General features: G+C 38.6%; 1 protein-coding gene across 14 annotated transcripts in view; it reads right to left on the bottom strand.

The window, feature by feature from the left end:
* The window catches only part of LOC143036396 (E3 SUMO-protein ligase RanBP2-like), a 381,916-nt gene that overhangs the window by 16,711 nt on the left and 349,107 nt on the right, over positions 1-16,098 (bottom strand). The window contains exon 47 of one of the 14 annotated variants that reach the window (XR_012967350.1): positions 7,255-7,411. The exons of 12 other annotated variants lie outside the window; for them this stretch is intronic. Coding sequence is in view for 1 of the 2 variants with exons in the window: in XM_076203714.1 (XP_076059829.1) it covers positions 6,992-6,997 (6 nt within the window). In the remaining variant the exon portion in view is untranslated. Of the gene's footprint in view, positions 1-6,860; positions 6,998-7,254; positions 7,412-16,098 lie in introns of those variants that run through there. One more of the 14 variants, XM_076203714.1, reaches the window with a different exon arrangement.

The raw sequence follows: 16,098 nt of genomic DNA, 5'->3' as shown, positions 1-16,098 counted from the left end.
TGAGACAGAAGGACAATACAGTAAGAGACTTAGCAGATAGAAAGAAATGTATAATTATATTAGGAATGGAAGAGAGACATAACCCAGATAGAACCACAAGAACCAAAGAGGAAAATGAAAAAGTAAGCCGATTACTAGAATCAGTTCAGGAAGATGAGTCACAAATAATGAAACAAATCGAAGAGAAATTCAAACTCAGGAAATATAGTACGGACAAGACCAGACCAATTAAGATTAAATTCAGGTCACAAACGACGGCAGAGAATATCTTATCCAAAACAGGGAAACTAGCAACAAGTGAACAATATAAAAAGGTATGGACAAAAAGGGAAATGAATAAAGAGGAAAGAGAGCAGGAAATAAGGAATAGACATGAAGCTAAGAAAAAAAAAAAAAAAAAAACGAGACCAGAACGGAGACAGAAAAACAAGAATTCTACTGGAGAGTAGTGAATATGAAATTGAAGAAATGGAACATAAAAGAGAGAAACACAAAATACAGAGAATACAATGGAAATAACAGAAAGTTAAAAGTATCCTACATAAATATAGATGGATTAATAACAGGACTGAATGAACTGAACAAATATCTGAAAGAAAAAGATCCGGACATAATGGGAATTGTTGAGACAAAATTAAAAGGTCCACTACCACCCAACAGCATAGGACACAATGCATATAATTATTGGATTAGAAACAGAAAGATAAAACAAGGGGGTGGAGTTATGTTCCTGACTAAGAAGGATATAAACGTGAAGAGAGTTACATATGGGAAGAATAGAGTAGAGATGATTATGATAGAAGTAGAAGATAGAGATAAGAAGAGCAGAAAGTTTGTAATAAACTACGTGCCCCCAAAAACAGCCTCGTGGGAAGAGAATGAACATAAAAGCATGTTAGAAGGCACAAGAGTAACACTAAACGAGATAATGGAAGATGGAGGAAGAATAGTTATGATGGGTGACTATAATTGCAAAGAAATATGCTGGGAAGAGATGACCGTAAAGGGTGGAGAAGACTCATGGGGAAGTGTTCTACTTGAGATGATTATTGACCACACAATGACACAATGGATCCAAGAGAACACTAGGTATAGAAATGAAGAAGAACCATCGAGACTAGACCTAATAATCACATCAGAACCTAAAATAGTGGAAAAGATAGAATACAAGGCACCCATAAGCAAAAGTGACCACATATTGATAGAACTAGAAATAAATGAGAAAAAATACATGAAAAGAAATGAACAATATAGAAAAGGAAGATTGATGTATGAAAAAACAAATTTTGATCAAATAAGAGAATTCTTCCAAAATGAAAACTGGGAAAGAATACACAAAGATAAAACAGTAGAAAAGAAATGGAATATTTTGACAAAAATCTATAAAAAAAAAAAAAAGGAGTACAAAAGTATGTCCCAAGAAAAAAGAAAAAAGAAAAAAAAGAAAAAGAAAAAAAAAAAAAAATGTAAAGTGCTGGTACAACAAAAGTTGTAGGGAGATAAAAGACAAAAGAGACAAAGCTTGGGCCAAATGGAAGAAAAACAAAAGACCAGAAAAATGGAAAATATATACTTGTTACAGAAATGAATATGTACAAGCGTGCAGAGAGGAAAAGAGAAAATATGAAAAAGATGTCATAGAAAAATGTAAAGATCAACCAAAACTATTCTACAGATTTGTAAACAACAAACTGAAAAACAAACAAGATTTGGAGAAATTAAGACAAGGAGGAGTTGAATACACAGAGGAAATTGAAATGGTGGAAATTATGAACAAACATTTTAAATCAGTGTTTACAAGGGAGAACATACAACCTGAAGAGATCAAATGGAAAGAGAAAGTCCCCCCTATGAAAGAAATAGAAGTAACAAGGAATGAAATATTGAAACACTTGAGTAATCTTGATGTCAGAAAATCACATGGACCAGATGAAATAGCAAACTGGATTTTGAAAGAATGCAGGAATGAACTGGCAGACATAATACATAGCATAATAACCAGTTCCTTGAAAGAAGGTAAAGCTCCAGAAGATTGGAAAAAAAGCAAATATAGTACCTATATATAAAGGGGGAAATAAAGAAGACCCTACCAACTATAGGCCAGTCTCTCTAACAAGTACATTAGCAAAGATTTGTGAAAGAATTGTCAAAAGTAGATGGGTAAAATATTTAGAAAAAAACGTGCTAAATCCAAGGCAATTTGGATTCAGACAAGGACGATCATGCGTCACCAATTTAATATGTTTCTATTCAAGGCTAATAGATATAATACAAGAAAGAGATGGATGGGCTGATTGTGCATTTCTAGACCTAAAAAAAGCTTTTGACAAAGTACCACATAAGAAGTTGCTTAACAAATTAGAAACTGAAGGAGGAATACAGGGCAAACTGCTAAATTGGATGGAAGACTTTTTGCGAGAAAGAAAAATGAGAGTAGTGATAAGAGATCAACACTCAAAATGGGATGAAGTAATAAGCGGGGTTCCACAAGGAACAGTTCTGGCCCCAATAATGTTTGGTATATATACCATATTTTTCGGACTATAGCCCGCACCGTTATATGACCCGCACCCCCTTACACCTTAGTGAAAATCCACACAAGACCCGCACCGCTGTATGACCCGCAGTCATATGGCGTGCGCGGCAGTGTAGATCCGACGATGTATACTACCAATGCATGGGTTGCCACAGGCACAGCTCACGGCGGTTGTTGTTACTGCCAGCCGTTGACGTGGTGATCAAAGTAATTTCAAAGCTGAGGCTTTTTCTAAATTTTCTGTTTCATCAATGCTTATGTGATTTATAAAAAAAAAGATATATGTTTTCCGATATTAGCAGGTTTCTTGGTGATATCTTGCTTTTCAGGATTCATCACAATTTGGTTTCTGAATGTTATGAGACTGAAACACTTGGTAGCAAACTCCAAGCTTTATTCAACAAAATAACGGCTCTCAGATCTATAACATAAACAGACAAAATATCTAGCGTTAGCCATACAACACATTAACACAACATAAACAATTTATGACAAACATGCAACACAGCATGAACACAGTACATAACAGGACAAAATAAACACACATAAACTTACACATCAACAGAGGAACTGCAAGAGGGGAACTACACTCGCCTGTGGTGCGACTGTAACTAACAGTACACAGTGATACCAAACATGAAAACAGTTACGCCAGTGTTGCCAGTGTACAATAATTACTGCCAGTGTACAATAATTACCACATTCTCCCCTCCTAGAAAAATTCAGCATTAACAAAATGGATACCATGTCAGAAATATCAGATTAGTCCCATCCGTAACGATCGGGGGGCTTTAACACGCGAGTCGACCTCCTTAACTCAGTGGGTTCAGTGAATGAATGAGAGTCATGATTAGTATGAGGCTGTACATCTTGTGTTGTGTGTGAACCCAGAGACTCTATATTTCCTGGTGCCTCATCCGGGTAAGTAAGAGTCGTCGGACTCTCAGGACTTGGAGCTAAGTCACGGATAGACACAGTTGACTCACGCCCGTCTGGATATTTGACACTTGCGTACATTGGGTTCACATCAACAAGTTCTACCTGGTCAGTTAATGGTTCGTGTTTGCTAGACCTAACATGCCGCCGCAATAACACTTGCCCAGGGGTCAAAAGCCATGTTGGTAATCCATTTCCGAAACTAGAACGTCGTTGGAACCTGAAGAAACGCTCATGTGGAGTCTCATTGGTTGCAGTGCATAAGAGTGATCTTATTGAATGCAAAACCTCGGGAAGCACCATCTCCCAGTGTTGGTTCTTCAAACCATGAGATTCAAGTGTTAAACAAACAGCCTTCCAAATAATCCCGTTGTACCTATCAACCTGACCATTACCTATTGGGTGATAAGGTGTTGTTTTACTTGTTGCAACTCCCTTCTGAGAAAGGTACATCTTCAGTTCTTGAGAAATGAAAGAAGGACCTTGATCTGAATGAATGAAACTCGGCATTCCACAAAGACTGAAGATAGACTCAAGACATTTGATTACTGTTTTTGAATTCATATTTGAACAAGGAAATGCAAAAGGAAAACGCGAGTATTCATCAACAACTGTAAGTATGTACTTATTGTTTGTGGTGGAAGGTAAAGGTCCTTTGAAATCAATACTGAGGCGTTCCATCGGCTGTGTGGCTTTAATGAGGACCCCTTGTGCTGAACGATGGAATTGTGGTTTTCGCTGTGCACAGACTTTACAAGAAGCACACACCTTTTTCACATCATCTGTTGAGAAGGGGAGGTTTTTAGATCGCACAAAATGCAAAAGCCGAGTCACCCCAGGGTGGCAAAGATTCTCATGAATGCCTGTAAGATTCGACATTGGGAAAACAGAACAGCAGTATGCACGAGACAAGGTATCTGGCGCAACATTCTGTTTCCCGGGACGATTTTGTATCGTATAACTGAATGATGCCAGCTCAAGCCTCCACTCTTGTATCTTGTTATTCTTTATCTTGGTTCTTTTTCTGTTATCCAACATGAACATTACAGAGCGCTGATCAGTAATCAGAGTAAAATGTCTTCCGGCTAAGAAATGACTCCACTTGCGAACCGCTTCAATAATAGCTGTAGCCTCCTTTTCTACAGCAGGATAATGCAACTCACTTCCCTGAAGCGTTCTTGACATGAAAGCTACTGGCCTGCCACCCTGGTTCAATACTGCTGAGATAGCGACCTCTGAAGCATCACACTCCACAACAAAAGGAAGGCTCTCATCCACAGACCTTAGAGAAGCATCCGTAAGCTGCCTTTTCAAGGTGTTAAAGGCAGCTAGTGCTGATTCACTCAATGGAAAAGTTTTTGTGTTTATCAAGGGTTGGATTTTATCGGAGAAGCCAGGAATCCATTTAGCATAATATGCAAACAACCCTTGAACTCTTCGCAAAGACCCTATATTTGTGGGAGGTGGTAATTCCTGGAGAGGACGTAATCTGTCAGGGTCAGGCCTTATGACATTATTACCAACACAATGCCCAAGAACATTGATTGTAGGCACAGACATAACTGATTTAGATTCATTGAGGGTAAGCTTCCGTTTCTGAATAACCTCCAAAAATTTCTTAACATTGCTATCATGTTCATCCTGAGTTGATCCAGCTACAGTAATATTATCTAGATATGGGAAAGTATCTTTAAGACCCTCATCTCCAACTAACTTATCCATAGCTCTCTGAAATACTGCTACTCCATTAGTGACACCAAATGGGACTCTGCAAAACTGATATAATTTCCCTGCACCCTCAAAAGCAGTGTACTTCCTCTCACTCTCTTTAATGCTAATTTGGTGGTATGCGCTCTTCAAGTCAAATGTGGAAAACACCTTGTACTTTGCAAGACTGTGCACCATGTCCTCTATCCTTGGAAGGGGATATGCATCTAGTTCTGTGTACTGGTTGATGGTTTGAGAATAATCAATACAAAGTCTCTTTTTGTGCCTGTCAAGTGGATCTTTTACAACTACGACCTGTGCTCTCCATGGGGATATGCTTGGCTCAATGATACTTTCAGATAGCAAGCGTGATAACTGGTCACTTATAAACAACTGATCATCTTCACTATAGCGTCTGGATTTAACTGCAATTGGTTTACACTGTTGGGGTAAGTTCGGAAACAGTGAAGGCTCCTCAATATCAGCTGTTGCCAAGGCACAGTTACTAGTTACCCTTAAACTTGGTTTATTTCCCCCATACTGAAAAGTTACACTCTCGTGCTGCTTTTGAAAATCATGACCCAAGATCACATCACAACATAAATCCTTTAAAACCCCTAGCTGAACACATGGATAATTCTGATTGACATGACCCAAGTCTACCATAACATACCCAGGGGAGCTAGTATTCAAAGATGCTGATGCCATTGAAATCTCCTTGCTTGCAAGAACTACTGTCAGCTTTAGTTTCTGTGCCACTTTCTCACTTATGAAACTGTCCGAACTGCACGAGTCAATTAATGCTTTCAGTGAATGACCATTGACAGTGATGTCTGTAGCTGCATGTGAAAGGTTCTTTGGAAAAGTGTCAGCAAGTGTGAGCAGAGTGGGGTTATACAGTGTAGCAGTAGTGCTGTCAGAAGTCTTACCCTTGGATCTACAGACTTTGGCAAAATGACCTGTCTTACCACAGTTGTTGCATGTAACAGCACGGGCAGGACAACTACTCCTACCTGTAATATGTAATGCATTACCACAAAAATAGCATTTCTTCTTTGACGAATGTGCAGCAGCGACAGTCGAGTCCACAGGTGATCTTCTTTCCGCCTCTTCTTTCGTTGACTGCGGTTGTTGGCCATCACAAGGCTGTCCTTGCCGTCCTGGAACTAAAGCAGCTGCATGAGGAACAGGCAAGGAAGACGTGTAGGAATCAGCATTACGCTGGGCAAGATCCAATGTACGGGCCTGACTGTACCCCGCCTCCAGATCCAAGGACTTGTTTTCTAGCAGGCGCTGACGAATAAATGCTGAGGCAATACCGTTAATAAACGCATCACGTACCATCTCCTCCCGGTATTGTTCAGCTGTGACTGCCTTAAAGTTACAACCCTTGCTTAGTTTATGTAACTCTCTCAGAAATTCATCAAGGGATTCACCTGACTGCTGTCGTCGGGTTGCCAAAACATGCCTTGCAAAAATCTCATTCGGTAACTTGACGTAAACACTCTCTAGTTTTGCAACGGCACCTTCATACGTAGCACAGTCTTCGATGAGTTCGTACACACTCGGGGATACACAGTTCACTAGAGCCTTCAGCTTGTTGGGTGCGGTCTCTCCACTCTCCTCCATGAAGTTTTGAAAGGTTCGGTGCCAGTGTTTCCACTCCTTGGCCGCCGTAGGAGAGCTGGGATCCGTGTCCAGTCGACATGGCTTAAGCAGCTTAGCCATGACGAGTATTTTGTTGAATAAATTGTTATGAGACTGAAACACTTGGTAGCAAACTCCAAGCTTTATTCAACAAAATAACGGCTCTCAGATCTATAACATAAACAGACAAAATATCTAGCGTTAGCCATACAACACATTAACACAACATAAACAATTTATGACAAACATGCAACACAGCATGAACACAGTACATAACAGGACAAAATAAACACACATAAACTTACACATCAACAGAGGAACTGCAAGAGGGGAACTACACTCGCCTGTGGTGCGACTGTAACTAACAGTACACAGTGATACCAAACATGAAAACAGTTACGCCAGTGTTGCCAGTGTACAATAATTACCACACTGAAGTTGCCACTAGATGTAGTGGTAGCTTCAATGAAAGAGGGTTGATCTCGAAAGTGTGCAACTGATCTTACGATGCCTTTGGGATGGGTCGAAGACGCGGCATTGCGATTCATGATCATGATACCAGTATTCCTCCAGTCCTATTTATTTCTGATTGTGATGAAGATGAAGAATAACCAACAAATTACATTTCAATATATCTTATTGCACTTATATATTACAAAGAACCTTAATAAATTTGTGTAAATAATGCCATAAAACCCTGTTTGATTGTTTACCGGTAATTAATCAATTGGTTTATAAATGCCATACAAACACTGGTAATTAATTTTTAAACCAAACAATTTCCAATGGTTAGTTTTCAATAGAATAGAACAATAATAGAGCACATTACTGAACTGTTATGAACAGAGTCAATGGAGCACATCGTTATTAGAAAAAAAAAAACACAGTGATCACAGACGACAGTCAATGTTTATGAAGGCGCATCATTGCTCACGAAGCCATCGAATTCCTCATCCTCTGTATTGTCATGGAAGAGGTTGTGGTATAAATCGGCCAATTCTAATGCAGTGACCTCATCCGTTTCCATTTCGACTTCGGATTCGTCCGATTCGTTTTCCGAGTCGTAGCATGCATCGAGCATTGTTGGATGGCACATTTCTGATTTACGGAAACTGTTCTGAATAGTCGATTCTTTAATTTTCTTCCATGCTTGAACGACCCACATGTAATGCACAAATTTAGCATTAAGGAATCAGGTACAGTTTGTAATTTGTAATAGCGAAAATGGCCGCCCGCTTGTTTTGGTTTGATCGCGACACACGATGTTGGTGTTGGTACCAGTCACTTGTCTTGTGTTCATGCTGTTTAGTTAAGCCTGTTTTATTTGTGATAATGCCTTTATTAATAACAAGAGCATGTAAAGCGGGTAAGACAAATCCTACCTTCTCTTTGTCGTTTGTCTCGATCGTATGCGCTGTATTATGACTTTAATCAACTTTCATACGACGAATCCGGTCGGTCCCCCCGCAAATCCCCAATCCGAGAGGGCACCCAGCTAAACTAATCGTTCATTTTTTTTTTTTGCGTCAAAGGGCAATTTCTAACCAGAATCCACAGATGACCCGCACCTTTATATCACCCGCACCCCCGAAATTTGGCCCCTTTCTGAGGCAAAAAGCCGTGGGTCATACACCGAAAAATACGGTATTAATGATATGGATGAAGGAATTGAAAGCTAAATGAGCTTTTTTGCAGATGATGCAAAACTATTGAAAAAAGTGAACATGGAAGAAGATTGTGAATCACTACAAAGAGATCTAAATAAAGTACGGGAATGGAGTAGGAAGTGGGAGATGGAGTTTTATACAAAGAAGTGTAGTATAATGGAATTTGGAAAAAGTAAAAACAGAATAACAGGATCATATAAATTGGGAGAAGAAGGAATAAAAAAAGTAGAAAAAGAAAAGGACCTGGGAGTCATTGTTATGAATAATATGTCACCTGAGAAACATATAAATAAGATTTTTGGAGAAACCTATAATTTAATAAGAACAATCAAAGGGGCATTTACATACCTGGATGAAGAAATGGCGAAGAAAATTCTAATCACTCTGATAAGACCAAGATTGGAATATGCAGCAACGATATGGTCACCACGTGCAAAAAAATGCATAAAAAAACTTGAAAGATTACATACATACATATACCAAGGCTTTTTCCCCCTTCCAAGGGAGGTAGCCAAAAAGGGAAAGGCATAAAAACACTCCCACCCATTTCATCCCTAAATACACTCCACACCCTCCCACCCTCCCTCTCATCTGAGCACCTCCTGGATGACGGGTCATCCCTGCACCCTGCCCACCGCCCTGGGTCAGAAGCAGTGTCGCAAGACACAGCACATCCACAGCAAGGCCGCTTCATTTAATCGGCGACCCCCCCTCTCCGTCCCCCTTTGCATATACGGCAAGGACAGGGAGAAATCCCTTCGGGCTGCGTCAAAATTTACTCACACATACTACCCCACCCCCCCGCCCATTCCTCCTCATGCAGTGACAACATCATCCATATACAACCATTCTCCACTCACCTCTGTCTTCCGTCCTCTCCCTTCCTTCCTCAACAGACATTCCCCTCTTCCCCAAAGCCCCCTTCACCCCATCCATCCACCCCATCCTAGGACGTCCCCTCATGTTCACTCCCTCCACATCTGCCTTCCATACCTCTCTTACTAGTCTTTCTTCACTCATTCTTTCCATGTGTCCAAACCATCCTAATATTCTTTCATCAACCCTATCTCCCAAATCCTTTTTCACCCCTGTTCTCCTCCTCACCTCCTCATTTCTCACTCTATCCAGCCTAGTAACCCCCACCATACTTCTCAGACACCTCATCTCAAACACATTCAAACTCCTTCTCTCTTCTTCTCTTATGTTCCACGTTTCTGCCCCATACAGTGCTGTTGGCACAATCACTCCTTCATACAGTCTCCTCTTCGCATCCATTCCCAAATGTATTCCTCATTACACTCTTTAAACCACCAAGGCATTTACTCGCTTCTCTCAATCTACGTTCTACCTCCACCTTCACTCCACCTTTTCCTGCTACACTTGCACCCAAGTATCTAAAACTATCCACTTCCTCCAGTCGCTCTCCCTTAATGTTCACTTCCAGTCTACTGCCACTTTCACCCCTTGTGCATCTCATCACCTTACTTTTACCCACATTTATCTTTAGCTTTCTTCTATCACATACTCTCCCAAACTCTGCCACCAGCTTCCTCAATCCCTCCTCTGACCCTGCCACAAGCGCAGTGTCATCAGCAAACAACAGCTGGCTCACCTCCCCCTTTTCTCCATTTTCTTTAACCATCTCCAATCCCTGACCCACTACCCTAGCAATTACAAAATTGGCACCAACACTCTCAAAACTATCATATGAAGAGAGACTACAAAAACTTGAACTACAGACACTAGAGCAAAGAAGAGAGAGAGGAGATTTGATAGCTATTTACAGAATCATGAAAGACATAGAAATTACTGATAGAGAGAATCTGATAAAATGGGATGACAGAAATACAAGAGGACATGGAAAGAAAATAAAAAAAGACAGCTATAGAAGTGATGTGAAAAAGAACAGCTTTCCTCACAGAGTAATAGACAGTTGGAACAAGTTAGATGAGAAAGTGGTGTGTGCAAAAACAATACATGAATTTAAAAATAGTTTAGATAAAATGAGATACGAAAGCGGGACACCACGAGCATAGCTCCCCTTCCCGTAAAATACAAATAGGTAAATACACGCACCCACTCCGAATGGACGGCGTAGAGGACGTTCTGAAGAAAAAGTGAAATTTTCGTGGATCTCAACGCAAAGGAAGTACCTATTGTATTTACAGGGGGGGGGAACTGCTCGTGGTGTAGGGGGAAAGAGAGGAAAAGGAGAAGGGGAAGGATAACTGAGGGAAATGGAAGGAAATGAGGAAGGAGAGGACTTGATCCAGGCAGGCAGGTGACATGTAAACAAAAGGGGTCCTGACCAACTGAGTGATGTTGAAAGGTCTAACAAAAATGTAAAGATTAGAAACATAGATATGAGTAGCACAATAGCAGGTGAGAATAATAATTTCCATGGATTTAAAGAGGGGGGGGGCGGATGCCAACCTCCCCCAACTAGCAAGACTCGAAGAAAAACTTGAAAAAATGATTGAACATTGGGAGAGTAGGTCTGATAGAATTTAAAAAATGGCTGAAAGGGTTGAAAGATTAGAAGCACTAGAGAAGGCATACAAAAACTTAACTAAGGAAGTAGAACTAAAAAGACAGTTAAAAGAAGTAAGAGGAGAATGAAGAATTAAAGAGGAATAGTAAAGAAAAAAAAGAGGCCATAGCTAAAGAAGCTAAGAGTTGGAAGACAACCCAAGAAGACAATAAAGTGGCACTCACTGACAAAATTAAACAGCAAATGAAAGAACAAACTGAAGACTCAGTTATTAAAGTGATAAGACAAAAGGAGAATATAGTAAGAGATTTAGCAGATAAAAAGAAATGTATAATTATATTAGGAATGGAAGAGAAACACAACCCAGATAGAACCACAAGAATCAAGGAGGAAAAGGAAAAAGTAAGCCGATTACTAGAATCAGTTCAGGAAGATGAGTCAGAAATAATGAAACAAATCGAAGAGAAATTCAAACTCGGGAAATATAGTACAGACAAGACCAGACCAATTAAGATTAAATTCAGGTCACAAACGACGGCAGAGAATATCTTATCCAAAACAGGGAAACTAGCAACAAGTGAACAATATAAAAAGGTATGGACAAAAAGGGAAATGAATAAAGAGGAAAGAGAGCAGGAAATAAGGAATAGACATGAAGCTAAGAAAAAAAAAAAAAACGAGACCAGAACGGAGACAGAAAAACAAGAATTCTACTGGAGAGTAGTGAATATGAAATTGAAGAAATGGAACATAAAAGAGAGAAACACAAAATAAACAGAGAATACAGAAAGTTAAAAGTATCCTACACAAATATAGATGGATTCATAACAGGACTGAATGAACTGAACAAATATCTGAAAGAAAAAGATCTGGACATAATGGGAATTGTTGAGACAAGGTTAAAAGGTCCACTGCCACCCAACAGCATAGGACATAATGCATATAATTATTGGATTAGAAACAGAGAGAAAAAACAAGGGGGTGGATTTATGTTCCTGACTAAGAAGGATATAAACATGAAGAGTGTCACATATGGGAAGAATAGAGTAGAGATGATTATGATAGAAGTAGAAGATAGAGATAAGAAGAGCAGAAAGTTTGTAATAAACTACGTGCCCCCAAAAACAGCTTCGTGGGAAGAGAATGAACATAAAAGCATGTTAGAAGACACAAGAATAACACTAAACGAGATAATGGAAGATGGAGGAAGAATAGTTATGATGGGCGACTATAATTGCAAAGAAATATGCTGGGAAGAGATGACCGTAAAGGGTGGAGAAGACTCATGGGGAAGTGTTCTACTTGAGATGATTATTGACCACACAATGACACAATGGATCCAAGAGAACACTAGGTATAGAAATGAAGAACCATCAAGACTAGACCTAATAATCACATCAGAACCTAAAATAGTGGAAAAGATAGAATACAAGGCACCAATAAGCAAAAGTGACCACATATTGATAGAACTAGAAATAATGAGAAAAAATACATGAAAAGAAATGAACAATATAGAAAAGGAAGATTGATGTATGAAAAAACAAATTTTGATCAAATAAGAGAATTCTTTCAAAAGGAAAACTGGGAAAGAATACACAAAGAAGATAAAACAGTAGAAAAGAAATGGAATATTTTGACAAAAATCTATAAAAAAGGAGTACAAAAGTATGTCCCAAGACAAAAACAAGAAAAAGAATATGTAAAGTGCTGATACAATAAAAGTTGTAGGGAGATAAAAGACAAAAGAGACAAAGCTTGGGCCAAATGGAAGAAAAACAAAAGACCAGAAAAATGGAAAATATATACTTGTTATAGAAATGAATATGCAGAGAGGAAAAGAGAAAATATGAAAAAGATGTCATAGAAAAATGTAAAGATGAACCAAAACTATTCTACAGATTTGTAAACAACAAACTGAAAAACAAACAAGATTTGGAGAAATTAAGACAAGGAGGAGTTGAATACACAGAGGAAATTGAAATGGCGGAAATTATGAATAAACATTTTAAATCAGTGTTTACAAGGGAGAACATACAACCTGAAGAGATCAAATGGAAAGAGAAAGTCCCCCCTATGAAAGAAATAGAAGTAACAAAGAATGAAATATTGAAACACTTGAGTAATCTTGATGTCAGAAAATCGCATGGACCAGATGAAATAGCAAACTGGATTTTGAAAGAATGCAGGAATGAACTGGCAGACATAATACATAGCATAATAACAGTTCTTTGAAAGAAGGTAAAGTTCCAGAAGATTGGAAAAAAGCAAATATAGTACCTATATATAAAGGGGGAAATAAAGAAGACCCTACCAACTATAGACCAGTCTCTCTAACAAGTACAATAGCAAAAATTTGTGAAAGAATTGTCAAAAGTAGATGGGTAAAATATTTAGAAAAAAACGTGCTAAATCCAAGGCAATTTGGATTCAGACAAGGACGATCATGCGTCACCAATTTAATACGTTTCTATTCAAGGCTAATAGATATAATACAAGAAAGAGATAGATGGGCTGATTGTGCATTTCTAGACCTAAAGAAAGCTTTTGACAAAGTACCACATAAGAAGTTGCTTAACAAATTAGAAACTGAAGGAGGAATACAGGGCAAACTACAAAATTGGATGGAAGACTTTTTGCAAGAAAGAAAAATGAGAGTAGTGATAAGAGATCAACACTCAAAATGGGATGAAGTAATAAGCGGTGTTCCACAAGGAACAGTTCTGGCACCAATAATGTTTGCTATATATATTAATGATATGGATGAAGGAATTGAAAGCTATATGAGCTTCTTTGCAGATGATGCAAATCTATTGAAAAAAGTGAACACGGAAGAAGATTGTGAATCACTACAGAGTGATCTCAATAAAGTACAGGAATGGAGTAAGAAGTGGGAGATGGAGTTCAATACAAAGAAGTGTAGTATAATGGAATTTGGAAAAAGTAAAAACAGAATAACAGGAAATGCTGAATTGATCATGATAAAAGTCGAAGGCAAGAATATGAAAAGTAGAAAGTTTGTGGTGACTTATGTGCCTCCAAAAACAAGCGCTTGGAAAGAAATTGAACATAAAAAAATGCTAGATGACACAAGAAAATCACTCAATGAGATACTAATGGGTAAGGGTAATCTGGTAGTTATGGGGGACTTCAATTGCAAAGAAATTTGTTGGGACAGCATGACAGTGCAAGGAGGAGATGACTCGTGGGGCAATGTACTGCTAGATATGACCATGGAGTACACAATGACCCAATGGGTCCATGAAAACACAAGGTACAGAAATAATGAAGAGCCATCGAAACTAGATCTAATATTTACAACAGAGCCTGAAATAGTGCATAAAGTCCAGTATGAGACACCAATTGGAAAGAGTGACCATGTACTCATCGAAACTATACTAAAGGAAGAAATAGACATAGAGAGGAACGAAAAGCATAGGAAAGGAAGACTGAGGTACAACAAAACAGACTTTACAAAACTAAAGACATTCTTCCGGAATGCAAACTGGGAAATATTTTACAGGGAAGAAACAGCAGTGGAAGAGAAATGGAATATATTGATGGAAAACTACAATGAAGGGGTAAACAGGCATGTACCAAGACAAAAGCGAGAGAGAGAGTACATTAAATGTTGGTTCAACAAAAGATGCAGTGAGGCAAAAGACAGAAGGGACAAAGCTTGGAAAAAGTGGAGAAAAGACAAAAAACAAAGCAAATGGCAAATTTATGTTAACTATAGAAATGAGTATGTTAATGTGAGAAGAGAGGAGAAAAGGAACCATGAGAAGGATATTATAGACAAATGCAAAGAGCAACCCAAACTATTCTATCGGTATGTGAATGGTAAACTTAAAAACAAACAGGAATTGGTGAAACTATGCCAAGGAAACATAGAATACACAGAAGATTTAGAGATGGCCGAAGTCATGAACAATCACTTTAAATCTGTTTTCACCAGAGAGAAAATACCGAATTGTGACATAGACAAAAACAAGAAATCTCCCCTCATGAATGAGTTTACAGCATCACTAAAGGAAATATCAGAACATTTATCAAGGCTGGATGTCAGAAAATCACATGGCCCGGACGGTATTGCAAATTGGATTCTAAAGGAGTGCAAAGAAGAACTAACAGACAAAATACACATCTTAATAAACAGCTCACTCAAAGAAGGAAAGATACCCGAGGACTGGAAAAACGCTAACATTGTACCAATACACAAAGGAGGAAACAAAGAAGAACCCACCAACTATAGGCCAGTATCACTAACAAGCACCATTGCCAAAATTTGTGAGAAAATAATCAAGGATAGATGGGTAAAACATCTGGAAGACAATGACATATTAAACCCAAGACAATTCGGATTCAGACAAGGAAGATCATGCTCCACAAACTTAATATGCTTTTACTCAAGACTAATAGACATAGTGCAAGAAAGAAATGGATGGGCTGATTGTGCATTCCTAGACTTGCAAAAAGCCTTTGACAAAGTACCACACAGAAAACTACTAAAAAAACTGGAACACATAGGAGGAATACAGGGAAACCTACTAAAATGGATAGAGGACTTTCTGACTGGTAGAAAGATGAGAGTAGTGCTCAGAGAAAAATATTCAGACTGGAAAGAGGTGATCAGTGGAGTACCGCAAGGATCTGTGCTGGCACCAATAATGTTTGCTATCTATATGAATGACATGGATGAGGACGTGAACTGCTACATGAGCTTCTTTGCCGATGACGCCAAACTGCTAAGGAAAATAGAAACTGATGAGGACTGTGAAGCACTGCAAGAAGACCTAAATAGGGTATGGAACTGGAGTCAGAAATGGGAAGTGGACTTTAATACTAAGAAGTGTAGCATAATGGAGTTTGGAAAAAGCAAAAACAGAATATCAGGAAAATATACAATTGGAACCAAAGAAGTAAAGAAAGTAGGATCCGAAAAAGATTTGGGAGTAATTATCACGAACGACTTGTCCTATGATATACAGATTAACAAAATTGTCGGGGAGACTTACAATTTGCTAAGATCAATAAAAGTGGCGTTTACATACTTGGACGAAGACATGATGAAAAAAATATTGGTTACATTGATAAGGCCTAGATTAGAGTATGCA

Source organism: Oratosquilla oratoria, chromosome 20, assembly GCF_046742065.1.
Source record: "Oratosquilla oratoria isolate Oo_2021 chromosome 20, ASM4674206v1, whole genome shotgun sequence".
Classification (NCBI taxonomy): Eukaryota; Metazoa; Arthropoda; class Malacostraca; order Stomatopoda; family Squillidae; genus Oratosquilla; species Oratosquilla oratoria.
Note: the sequence above shows the minus strand (reverse complement) of the source record. Positions and strands in the feature narration are given on the sequence as shown.